This window comes from Oncorhynchus clarkii, chromosome 2 (assembly GCF_045791955.1).
Source record: "Oncorhynchus clarkii lewisi isolate Uvic-CL-2024 chromosome 2, UVic_Ocla_1.0, whole genome shotgun sequence".
NCBI classification, from domain to species: Eukaryota; Metazoa; Chordata; class Actinopteri; order Salmoniformes; family Salmonidae; genus Oncorhynchus; species Oncorhynchus clarkii.
Genome location: NC_092148.1, coordinates 74,505,529 through 74,518,495, shown reverse-complemented (window position 1 = coordinate 74,518,495; position 12,967 = coordinate 74,505,529). Strand labels below are relative to the sequence as shown.

The 12,967-nt window shown below is 45.5% G+C and overlaps 1 protein-coding gene across 1 annotated transcript in view; it reads right to left on the bottom strand.

The window, feature by feature from the left end:
- LOC139373616 (F-box only protein 31-like) overlaps nucleotides 1-11,660 on the bottom strand; it is a 28,427-nt gene extending 16,767 nt beyond the window's left edge. Inside the window, exons 1-2 of the mRNA XM_071114329.1 lie at nucleotides 11,139-11,660; nucleotides 9,591-9,662 (exon numbers count right to left, since the gene is read on the bottom strand). Of these exons, the coding sequence (XP_070970430.1) occupies nucleotides 9,591-9,662; nucleotides 11,139-11,559 (493 nt within the window). The 5' untranslated portion in view covers nucleotides 11,560-11,660. The remainder of the gene's footprint in view (nucleotides 1-9,590; nucleotides 9,663-11,138) is intronic.
- Nucleotides 11,661-12,967: the final 1,307 nt, after the last annotated feature.

Genomic DNA, 12,967 nt, shown 5'->3' with positions numbered 1-12,967 from the left:
AGTTAAAGGTAAGGGGCAAAGTGCATTCACTTCAAAACCACATCACACAGTCAGTAAACAAATGGTATATGTCACAACCGGCTGCAATAACATAAAACAAGTCCGTATGGGAGTCAGTCACACACTAGCACACGCGTGTCGTGACAGTCAGGTCAGGCTTGTGCAGCAGTATATACAGTGCTTGTACATGTCCCTGTAGTTCATATGCTGATAGTCTATACAGTAACAGTCAAAAGTTTGGACACGCCTACTCATTCCATTTTTGTAAATGTTTTACTATTTTCTACATTGTAGAATAATAGTGAAGACATCAAAACTATGAAATAACACATATGGAATCATGTAGTAACCCAAAAAAAAAGTGTTAAACAAATCAAAATATATTTTATATTTGAGATTCTTCAAAGTAGCCATCCTTTGCCTTGATGATGCTTTGCACACTCTTGGCATTCTCTCAACCAGCTTCATCTGGAATGCTTTTCCAACAGTCTTGAAGGAGTTCCCACATATGCTGAGCACTTGTTGGCTGCTTTTCCTTCACTCCGCGGTCCAACTCATCCCAAACCATCTCAATTGGGTTGAGGTTGGGTGATTGTGGAGGCCAGGTCATCTGATGCATCACTATCCTTCTTGGTCAAATAGCCCTTACACAGCCTGGAGGTGTGTTGAGTCATTGTCCTGTTGAAAAACAAATAATAGTCCCACTAAGCGCAAGCCAGATGGGATGGCATATCGCTGCAGAATGCTGTGGTAGCCATGCTGGTTAAGTGTGCCTTGAATTTTAAATAATGCACAGACAGTGTCACCAGCAAAGCACTCCCACACCATCACACCTCTTCCTCCAAGTTTCACGGTGGGAACCACACATGCGGAGATCATCCGTTCACCTACTCTGCAAAAAAACTCAAATCTGGACTCCACCGGTCGAATGTCCATTGCTCGTGTTCCTTGGCCCAAGCAAGTCTCTTCTTATTATTGGTGTCCTTTAGTAGTGGGTTCTTTGTAGCAATTTGACCATTAAAGGCATGATTCACACATTCTCCTCTGAACAGTTGATGTTGAGATGTGTGTTACTTGATCTCTGTGAAGCATTTATTTGGGCTGCAATTTCTGAGGCTGGTAACTCTAACGAACTTATCCTCTGCAGCAGAGGTAACTCTGGGTCTTCCTTTCCTGTGGCGGTCCTCATGAGAGCCAGTTTCATCATAGCGCTTGATGGTTTTTTTAAAGTTCCGGATTGACAGACCTACAATGTAGAAAATAGTCTAAATAAATAAAAACCCTGGAATGAGTAGGTGTGTCCAAACTTTGGACTAGTATGGATATATACACATACTGAACAAATATATAAACGCAACATGCAACAATTTCAACGATTTTACTGAGTTACAGTTCATAAGGAAATCAGGCAATTGAAATAAATAAATTAGGCCCTAATCTATGGATTTCACATGACTGGGCTGGCGCGCAGCATTGAGTGGACCTGTGAGGGCATAAGCCCAGCCAATCAGAATGAGTTCTTCCCCACAAGCGGGCTTTATTACAGAAATACTCCTCAGTTTCATCAGCTGTTCGGGTGGCTGGTCTCAGATGATCCCGCAGGTGAAGAAGCCAGATGTTGAGGTCCTGGGTTTGGCGTGGTTACACGTGGTCTGCGGTTGTGAGGCTGGTTGGACGTACTGCCAAATTCTCTAAAATGGCGTTGGAGACAGCTTACAGTAGAGAAATGAACATTCAATTCTCTGGCAACAGCTTTGGTGGAGATTCCTGAAGGCAGCATGGCAATTGCACTCTCTCTCAAAACTTGAGACATCTGTGGCAATGGATGGATCTTGGCAAAGGAGAAATGCTCACTAAAAGGGATGTAAACAAATTGGTGCACAAAATATGAGAGAAAAAAGCTTTTTGTTCATATGAAACTTTTCTGGGATATTTTATTTCAGCTCATGAAACATGGGACCAACACTTGTTTATATTTAAATTCAGTATATATCCATATTTCTGTCCATCCTTCCATCTAGTCTGTTCAGTGTCCCGTCTATCAGTCTTTCTGGCGTCTAATGTCTCTAATGTCTCTTCCATCTAATGTCTCCGTCCGTCTGTATTTCCAGCGTTGAAACATTTGTAAAAAAAATTTAAAAAATAAAAATGTATATAAAAATAAAAAAAGTGGCCCCTTTTTCGTGGTATCCAATTGTTTTTAGTAGTTACTATCTTGTCTCATCGCTACAACTCCCGTACGGGCTCGGGAGAGACGAAGGTTGAAAGTCATGCGTCCTCCGATACACAACACAACCCAACCAACCCGGAAGCCAGCCGCACCAATGTGTCGGAGGAAACACCGTGCACATGGCAACCTTGGTTAGCGTGCACTGCGACCGGCCCGCCACAGGAGTCGCTGGTGCGCGATGAGTCAAGGATATCCCTACCGGCCAAGCCCTCCCTAACCTGGACGACGCTAGGCCAATTGTGCGTCGCCCCACGGACCTCCCGGTCGCGGCCGGTTACGACAGAGCCTGGGCGCGAACCCAAGGTCTCTAGTGGCACAGCTGGCGCTGCACTACAGCGCCCTTAACCACTGCGCCACCTGGGAGGCCTCGTTGAAACATTTTAGTGAACAATTGAAGCACATCTTACATGTGTGAGGTGGTTTCTATATTGGTGATAAAGAGAGAGAGAAGGGGAGCGGCAGACACATAGGGTCCCGGAGCACACCACTGGTACCACCACTGAGGGAAGAAGGGGAAGTGGGAGCCAGAAGAGAGAGAGAGATTAGACAGAGGGAAACAAAAAGAGAGCTTGAAAGGACCTTGAGGATCGAGAAACACCTAGCCTGTCTTAGTCGTAGTACAGGGTTTGTTATCAATGACGAACCACACAATACTACAACCATACCCAACCTACCCCTAATCCTGTAAAAGCCCTGATAATGTCATGACGTAGATGCTGAGTAGGCACCATCTACACCCCAAGGAGCAATTTCCCACATGCAATCTTGAGATGACCCATACAGCTACAAAAAGGCATGAATATCCCTCCAAGGGTGCTAACCACTGGAAAGTGTTTAACAGCAGCCCCTGTCCAGATGAGTTCGAGGCTAGTCAAGATGCTGGAATTTGGAGGAAGAAACCATCATCAATGGTTTGCAGAAAGTGACAGTTTGTGGTATTATTCCTGGACCTTCAATGCACAAGTGACCCTAGCGTGACTTGGTTTAATTAGTCAGTGTGGAAAAAGATGCCTATTGTAGTCTGTATTGTAGTTTTTCCAGGTCAGGTCACAGGGTCTGGTCAGGAAAAACGTAAAGTCCCAATAATATAAACTGCTCAAAAAAATAAAGGGAACACTAAAATAACACAACCTAGATCTGAATGAATGAAATATTCTTATTAAATACTTTTTTCTTTACATAGTTGAATGTGCTGACAACAAAATCACACAAAAAATATAAATGGAAATCAAATGTATCAACCCATGGAGGTCTGGATTTGGAGTCACACTCAAAATGAAAGTGTAAAACCACACTACAGGCTGATCCAACTTTGATGTAATGTCCTTAAAACAAGTCAAAATGAGGCTCAGTAGTGTGTGTGGCCTCCATGTGCCTGTATGACCTCCCTACAACGCCTGGGCATGCTCCTGATGAGGTGGCGGATGGTCTCCTGAGGGATCTCCTCCCAGACCTGGACTAAAGCATCCGCCAACTCCTGGACAGTCTGTGGTGCAACGTGGCGTTGGTGGATGGAGCGAGACATGATGTCCCAGATGTGCTCAATTGGATTCAGGTCTGGGGAACGGGCGGGCCAGTCCATAGCATCAATGCCTTCCTCTTGCAGGAACTGCTGACACACTCCAGCCACATGAGGTCTAGCATTGTCTTGCATTAGGAGGAACCCAGGGCCAACCGCACCAGCATATGGTCTCACAAGGGGTCTGAGGATCTCATCTCGGTACCTAATGGCAGTCAGGCTACCTCTGGCGAGCACATGGAGGGCTGTGCGGCCCCCCAAAGAAATGCCACCCCACACCATGACTGACCCACTGCCAAACCGGTCATGCTGGCATGGATGTTGCAGGCAGCAGGCATTCTCCACGGCGTCTCCAGACTCTGTCACGTCTGTCACATGTGCTCAGTGTGAACTTGCTTTCATCTGTGAAGAGCACAGGGCGCCAGTGGCGAATTTGCCAATCTTGGTGTTCTCTGGCAAATGCCAAACGTCCTGCACGATGTCGGGCTGTAAGCACAACCCCCACCTGTGGACGTCATACCACCCTCATGGAGTCTGTTTCTGACTGTTTGAGCAGACACATGCACATTTGTGGCCTGCTGGAGGTCATTTTGCAGGGCTCTGGCAGTGCTCCTCCTGCTCCTCCTTGCACAAAGGCGGAGGTAGCGGTCCTGCTGCTGGGTTGTTGCCCTCCTACGGCCTCCTCCACGTCTCCTGATGTACTGGCCTGTCTCCTGGTAGCGCCTCCATGCTCTGGACACTACGCTGACAGCCACAGCAAACCTTCTTGCCACAGCTCGCATTGATGTTCCATCCTGGATCAAATCAAATCAAATTTTATTTGTCACATACACATGGTTAGCAGATGTTAATGCGAGTGTAGCGAAATGCTTGTGCTTCTAGTTCCGACAATGCAGTAATAACAAGTAATCTAACTAACAATTCCAAAACTACTGTCTTGTACACAGTGTAAGGGGATAAAGAATATGTACATAAGGATATATGAATGAGTGATGGTACAGAGCAGCATAGGCAAGATACAGTAGATGGTATCGAGTACAGTATGTACAAATGAGATGAGTATGTAAACAAAGTGGCATAGTTGGCTAGTGATACATGTACATGTATTGGCTAGTGATACATGTATTACATAAGGATACAGTCGATGATATAGAGTACAGTATATACATATGCATATGAGATGAATAATGTAGGGTAAGTAACATTATATAAGGTAGCATTGTTTAAAGTGGCTAGTGATATATTTACATCATTTCCCATCAATTCCCATTATTAAAGTGGCTGGAGTTGAGTCAGTGTCAGTGTGTTGGCAGCAGCCACTCAGTGTTAGTGGTGGCTGTTTAACAGTCTGATGGCCTTGAGATAGAAGCTGTTTTTCAGTCTCTCGGTCCCAGCTTTGATGCACCTGTACTGACCTCGCCTTCTGGATGATAGCGGGGTGAACAGGCAGTGGCTCGGGTGGTTGATGTCCTTGATGATCTTTATGGCCTTCCTGTGACATCGGGTGGTGTAGGTGTCCTGGAGGGCAGGTAGTTTGCCCCCGGTGATGCGTTGTGCAGACCTCACTACCCTCTGGAGAGCCTTACGGTTGAGGGCGGTGCAGTTACCATACCAGGTGGTGATACAGCCCGCCAGGATGCTCTCGATTGTGCATCTGTAGAAGTTTGTGAGTGCTTTTGGTGACAAGCCGAATTTCTTCAGCCTCCTGAGGTTGAAGAGGCGCTGCTGCGCCTTCTTCACGATGCTGTCTGTGTGAGTGGACCAATTCAGTTTGTCTGTGATGTGTATGTCGAGGAACTTAAAACTTGCTACCCTCTCCACTACTGTTCCATCGATGTGGATAGGGGGGTGTTCCCTCTGCTGTTTCCTGAAGTCCACAATCATCTCCTTAGTTTTGTTGACGTTGAGTGTGAGGTTATTTTCCTGACACCACACTCCGAGGGCCCTCACCTCCTCCCTGTAGGCCGTCTCGTCGTTGTTGGTAATCAAGCCTACCACTGTTGTGTCGTCCGCAAACTTGATGATTGAGTTGGAGGCGTGCGTGGCCACGCAGTCGTGGGTGAACAGGGAGTACAGGAGAGGGCTCAGAACGCACCCTTGTGGGGCCCCAGTGTTGAGGATCAGCGGGGAGGAGATGTTGTTGCCTACCCTCACAACCTGGGTGCGGCCCGTCAGGAAGTCCAGTACCCAGTTGCACAGGGCGGGGTCGAGACCCAGGGTCTCGAGCTTGATGACGAGCTTGGAGGGTACTATGGTGTTGAATGCCGAGCTGTAGTCGATGAACAGCATTCTCACATAGGTATTCCTCTTGTCCAGATGGGTTAGGGCAGTGTGCAGTGTGGTTGAGATTGCATCGTCTGTGGACCTATTTGGGCGGTAAGCAAATTGGAGTGGGTCTAGGGTGTCAGGTAGGGTGGAGGTGATATGGTCCTTGACTAGTCTCTCAAAGCACTTCATGATGACGGATGTGAGTGCTACGGGGCGGTAGTCGTTTAGCTCAGTTACCTTAGCTTTCTTGGGAACAGGAACAATGGTGGCCCTCTTGAAGCATGTGGGAACAGCAGACTGGTATAGGGATTGATTGAATATGTCCGTAAACACACCGGCCAGCTGGTCTGCGCATGCTCTGAGGGCGCGGCTGGGGATGCCGTCTGGGCCTGCAGCCTTGCGAGGGTTAACACGTTTAAATGTCTTACTCACCTCGGCTGCAGTGAAGGAGAGACCGCATGTTTTCGTTGCAGGCCGTGTCAGTGGCACTGTATTGTCCTCAAAGCGGGCAAAAAAGTTATTTAGTCTGCCTGGGAGCAAGACATCCTGGTCCGTGACTGGGCTGGATTTCTTCCTGTAGTCCGTGATTGACTGTAGACCCTGCCACATGCCTCTTGTGTCTGAGCCGTTGAATTGAGATTCTACTTTGTCTCTGTACTGGCGCTTAGCTTGTTTGATAGCCTTGCGGAGGGAATAGCTGCACTGTTTGTATTCGGTCATGTTACCAGACACCTTGCCCTGATTAAAAGCAGTGGTTCGCGCTTTCAGTTTCACACGAATGCTGCCATCAATCCACGGTTTCTGGTTAGGGAATGTTTTAATCGTTGCTATGGGAACGACATCTTCAACGCACGTTCTAATGAACTCGCACACCGAATCAGCGTATTCGTCAATGTTGTTATCTGACGCAATACGAAACATCTCCCAGTCCACGTGATGGAAGCAGTCTTGGAGTGTGGAGTCAGCTTGGTCGGACCAGCGTTGGACAGACCTCAGCGTGGGAGCCTCTTGTTTTAGTTTCTGTCTGTAGGCAGGGATCAACAAAATGGAGTCGTGGTCAGCTTTTCCGAAAGGGGGGCGGGGCAGGGCCTTATATGCGTCGCGGAAGTTAGAGTAACAATGATCCAAGGTCTTTCCACCCCTGGTTGCGCAATCGATATGCTGATAAAATTTGGGGAGTCTTGTTTTCAGATTAGCCTTGTTAAAATCCCCAGCTACAATGAATGCAGCCTCCGGATAAATCGTTTCCAGTTTGCAGAGAGTTAAATAAAGTTCGTTCAGAGCCATCGATGTGTCTGCTTGGGGGGGATATATACGGCTGTGATTATAATCGAAGATAATTCTCTTGGTAGATAATGCGGTCTACATTTGATTGTGAGGAATTCTAAATCAGGTGAACAGAAGGATTTGAGTTCCTGTATGTTTCTTTCATCACACCATGTCACGTTGGCCATGAGGCATACGCCCCCGCCCCTCTTCTTACCAGAAAGATGTTTGTTTCTGTCAGCGCGATGCGTGGAGAAACCCGTTGGCTGCACCGCTTCGGATAGAGTCTCTCCAGTGAGCCATGTTTCAGTGAAGCAAAGGACGTTACAGTCTCTGATGTCCCTCTGGAATGCTACCCTTGCTCGGATTTCATCAACCTTGTTGTCAAGAGACTGGACATTGGCAAGAAGAATGCTAGGGAGTGGTGCGCGGTGTGCCCGTCTCCGGAGTCTGACCAGAAGACCGCCTCGTTTCCCTCTCTCTCGGAGTCGTTTTTTTGGGTCGCTGCATAGGATCCACTCCGTTGTCCTGTTTGTAAGGCAGAACACAGGGTCCGCGTCGCGAAAAACATATTCTTGGTCGTACTGATGGTGAGTTGACGCTGATCTTATACTCAGTAGTTCTTCTCGACTGTATGTAATGAAACCTAAGATGACCTGGGGTACTAATGTAAGAAATAACACATAAAAAAACAAAAAACTGCATACTTTCCTAGGAACGCAAAGCGAGGCGGCCATCTCTGTCGGCGCCGGAAGTAGGTTGAGCTGCACTACCTGAGCCACTTGTGTGGGTTGTAGACTCCGTCTCATGCTACCACTAGAGTGAAAGCACCGCCAGCATTCAAAAGTGACTAAAACATCAGCCAGGAAGCATAGGAACTGAGAAGTGGTCTGTGGTCACTACCTGCAGAACCACTCCTTTATTGGGGGTGTCTTGCTAATTACCTATAATTTCCACCTGTTGTCTATTCCATTTGCACAACAGCATGTGAAATTTATTGTCAATCAGTGTTGCTTCCTAAGTGGACAGTTTGATTTCACAGAAGTGTGATTGACTTGGAGTTACATTGTGTTGTTTAAGTGTTCCCTTTATTTTTTTGAGCAGTGTATTTTGGATGTTTTAGTTAGAGTGGCTGAATCCCAAATCACCCCCTTGCCCCTTCACAAGTGATAACATATAACTCACTAGTGATCAGCTAATATTGCCGCCATCAAACTATTCTTGATTTAATCTTGTTTTTACATATACTAAATAACATGTGCGAAATGTTTTATTTAGAATGGACCATTATCAAGCACCTGTCTCGAAACAGGGGCAGCAGGAAAAAATACATGTCATCTATGCACTTAAATAGCGAATGGAGGATGCTTTTCCCATTGTTAATTTTCATACCAGCCAGGTAGGCTATACTCCTGTAGGCCTAGCCTATAGAAAGCTGATGGGATCCTACTCTTTTTTAGAGGCCATCACTCTGTTTTCTCACGCAATTACATAGCCTATAGAAATGTTGCGCAAGATGAGCTCATAGGCTCTCATCACGTGTTTGATTAGATTTTCTATTATATTTGCATTGCTGTCAAAGTGATTAGAGGGACAATAGAGTGCAGAGGACCAGGCAGTAAGCATGTTTGGTAAGCTACTAATGACCATCAGCAGCATCAGAGCTTGGAGAATCCTAATTATCGTGACTAAACAGTCACTTGGAATTTGCCTGCCTTCATGACTCGTGACCGCTGGTGTGGCGGTAATACGGTCACCGCAACAGCCCTAGGTGTTCCTAATTATAAGCCACCTGAATTTGTTTGTCTGATTTCACAACGCGACACATGTAACAGAGGAAATACCAGTAGAGACTGCTGAGGGGAGGAGGGCGTATAATAAAGGCTGGAATGGAGCGTAATGGCTGGAATGGAGTGAATGGAATGGTATCAAACACATGGAAACTGTGTTTGATACCATTCCATTCACTCCATTCTGGACATTATTATGAGTCGTCCTCCCCTCAGCAGCCTCCACTGTTAAATACCTCCCAAATGAAATGTTTAACTGTTACAGAGGTCTAAATCTTGTAAAACAACAGGGGGGTTAGTTCATTTGAATATCATACTAAATGTATTATTTAAAAGTGGACCATGAATTGCATCATTCAAGTCAGGAGTGTGTCCCGAAGTTTATGGGTCTATTGATCCCCTCGCCACTCTCTGGAAGTCACCCTCTGAGTTTCGTCAGCAACATGGTACAATGAAGGACCCCCCGAGCGAGTTGGTAGGGGTGAGGGAGTGGGTTGGGTTTTACAGAGAGACTCACGTTTGGCATAGAGCTCCCGACTGGACACACCCACCACTTCTATCTTGCGCAGGTCTTCCCTCATGCCAAACTCTGTGGGAGAGAGATAGAGACAGACCATAGAGATAGATAGATGACTCATATTTGTATTTGTGCCATTATATAAATTGACTACTCCATTTTGAAGTAGTAAATGTACTTCTTTACAATTGGCTAATCTCTCCTGATGTCCCAGTTGGACATGACTCCAACAGGGTCACCAGGAGGGATCAGCCAATGAAGTTGGAAGTCCACTATTTTAATGGAGGCAAATAGGTGGGAAGCCCTCAACAGCTCTGCCCATGCCAATATGGACTTTAGGCCACTGGGGGCCTCTATCATTCTCTATAAAACAGACATGTGACACTGAAGGACAAAGTAGGTTGTGACAGTACCCTGGTCAAAGCTAATTGTGCATACATATCTAGTGACCAGGCAACTGTGCAAAACATGATGGCATGACAATAAAAAGTCAAGCGTTGGCTAAAGCAGGGGTTCCCAAACTTTTTAACTCGAGGTGCCCCCTTCCAGCATTGTGGAACATCCCGCGCCCCCACGTCTATTTCTATGGGCACAAGCACTGTTCATGACACAAAATGTTCACTTTTAAAACTAATTTTCTTGCAATTCTATACATATTGGCATGTCTGTGTATATTCATGTGATATTTTACTAATTAAAAATGACAACAATATATATGGGCTAAAAAAACGAAATAAAAAAATGTTAGCTGACATGGGCTTGTTGATCTGGACATTTCTGACAAGTTATAAAACAGCTCTCTAAGCTATGCAGTGAAAACAATGTGGGCTTAAACACATTCAGATCAAGCCCCCCAGTCTTGTATGAGATATGCACATCCCACATTTCAAAAGCAATACTGACCCAATAATGGATTGGATACTACAAACGTAGTAAGAAAAATCTAAATCCAATACATGGTGTATACCAGGCAAATTCAAATCTAGACCTTGAAGCCAATTCATTCTTCCCCTCTAATCAAGGACTGATTTGGACCTGGGACACCAGATGGGTGCAATAATTATAAGGTAAGTCAAAACCAGCAGTACTCTGGACCTCCGATTTGAATAATTGACAGGAGGTAGCGCTACATGAACCCTTTTACAGTAATTTATGTCTATGGGTTATGATATTTAGATAGGGTTGTAGAAGACAAGGATAGTTGAGGCAATGTAGTCTTTCATAATGGTGTGTTCAAAGCAAAGGTTGGAACAGTGCATTGCATAACAGCAATCAACAAAGTTCCTTCTCGGTGCCCGTAGACTGGTCGATAAGAAAGCTTTCAGAAAACTCGTACATTGAATCTCTCCGGACCAAAGCAAAATATAGAAATAGAAACTGCAAAAACAACAACGCAATACCCGGACCCTTCCCTGGCCCAACCTATAGACTAACCTACGTCCCAAATCATATAGGCTACTGTCAATTCCCGTTTGATAAAACGCCACATTTAGCATAGGACATGATAGAAGAATATCTGCAATGATGAGCGATCACCGCATTATTTACCCTCCGTGCATCGCCTTCTCCATATGGTTTCTGTGCTGAGGATTTGCCTGAATGTCTTGCAGACGAGCGCAAGGTTTGGAAGCTCTGTGCCCGGCAGCGAGGAGAATATTCCCACCAAAAGCTCTGGGGGCAGATCCAACAGGGACTGCGGGTTCGGTGGTCCGGTGCTTGCACTTTGCCCATACGAAAGTCTGACATTTGCACGACCACATTCAGCAGTGGCTTCGTGGGCCACACTCGGCCCTGCCGCGGCCGAGGGGTTTTCGGGGCCACCAGTGACGGCTTGTGTCTTGCCCACAATCCGCACCCCTTCCTCGTCGTCCATGTCGGAGTCGCTTCCCTGGTCCTGTTGACTATGCCGCTGTCGCCGCCTGCACCTCCGCGACTGACCCACTCCGCAGAGCCTGGCACACACAGCCATCCGTAGTAGTCACCAAAAGGGTAACATTACATCACCACAACAACTGTACTAGCTGCAGTTTCGATTATCTCCCCCGTCCTTGCGTGCCTGGGCGGAAACCTATGACGCAAAGTTGACGTAGCTACGTAGGGACTTCCAATTGAATTGTCAACCAGGTTTCAACCAGATAAACGTGGATATACTGTATATCTATGCATTTTACATGCGTTGTAAATGCGTGATGGAATGTAGTAATATCTGTCTAAATACAATTTACCTAGATGCGGAAAAAAACGTGTTAGTCAGGAGTCAAACGCGTTATCAATTTGACATAACATTAGTCGAGGTCATGCCACCGGGAATTAATAAGTTTAGCCAATTCGAGGGGCATTTGCTACGAAGGATCAACATTTATGGAATCCGGACACGGCTGACGTATTTGTTGAATTGTTGTTTTATGCTTTATTTTCCTTTCGTGTGAAAATCTGAGAGTAGAATAGCATCGGGCTTCTTCCGACAGTCCTCGTTCCTTTTACCCCGTAAATCTGTCATCATCCATACATTTTTATTATGAAAACCGGTCTCTTTTTGTCAAACCGTTCACCCGCTTCAGGATTCGAATTTATAGAGGGGTTGCCTAAATGTGACCCAGCGTCGTTTGGTTTTGGCCGGGGTAGGCCGTCATTGTAAATAAGAATTTGTTCTTAACTGACTTGCTAAATTAAGGTTAAATAAAAACATACAAAAAACACCACAGTAGTTAAATCTTGTTTATCTCAATAAGAGAAATGGCTTAATCTATACATTTAATATCAAGTTCACATCTATAAACCTAATGTTAGATAAGTTGTTTTGATTGTAAATCAATTGAAAACACAGAATTGGAGGAAGACATGAGAATGACAAATATACAATAATTGTTTGAAATCAGTGCACAAGGCACACAAACAGGACAATTAAATAGTTTATACAATGGAGCTTTCAAAAACGCACATTAATTGATCAAAATGTAATTAGAAAATTCAGCAAAGGGCTTTTTTTGCTCAGAGTGAATTAAGAGGAAGGGGGACATACTGTTGAGTAATACATCAATGAAAAATTATGCTGTATATACAGTTAAATAAACACCACAGAGGGACAAACAATTGAACACAAATAATTACAATTATATATAATTTACTGAAAATGGAGAGCAACTGGAGTAGAGCAGAGGATGGGGATGACTGAGGGACAACGGAGCATAGATGTGGAGGTCATGAACAGAGGCCCAGCTGGGCACAGGTGTGGAGATCACAGCTTTTGTGGAGTGATAGATAACGATGCTTTGTGGGTGACAAGTTGTCGATCCGTTCAAGTTGTCGATCTGACTCAAGCCCAGGTTGGGGCAAGGAGAGGGATGGAAGCAATACTGCTACAGAGTCAGTAGAAA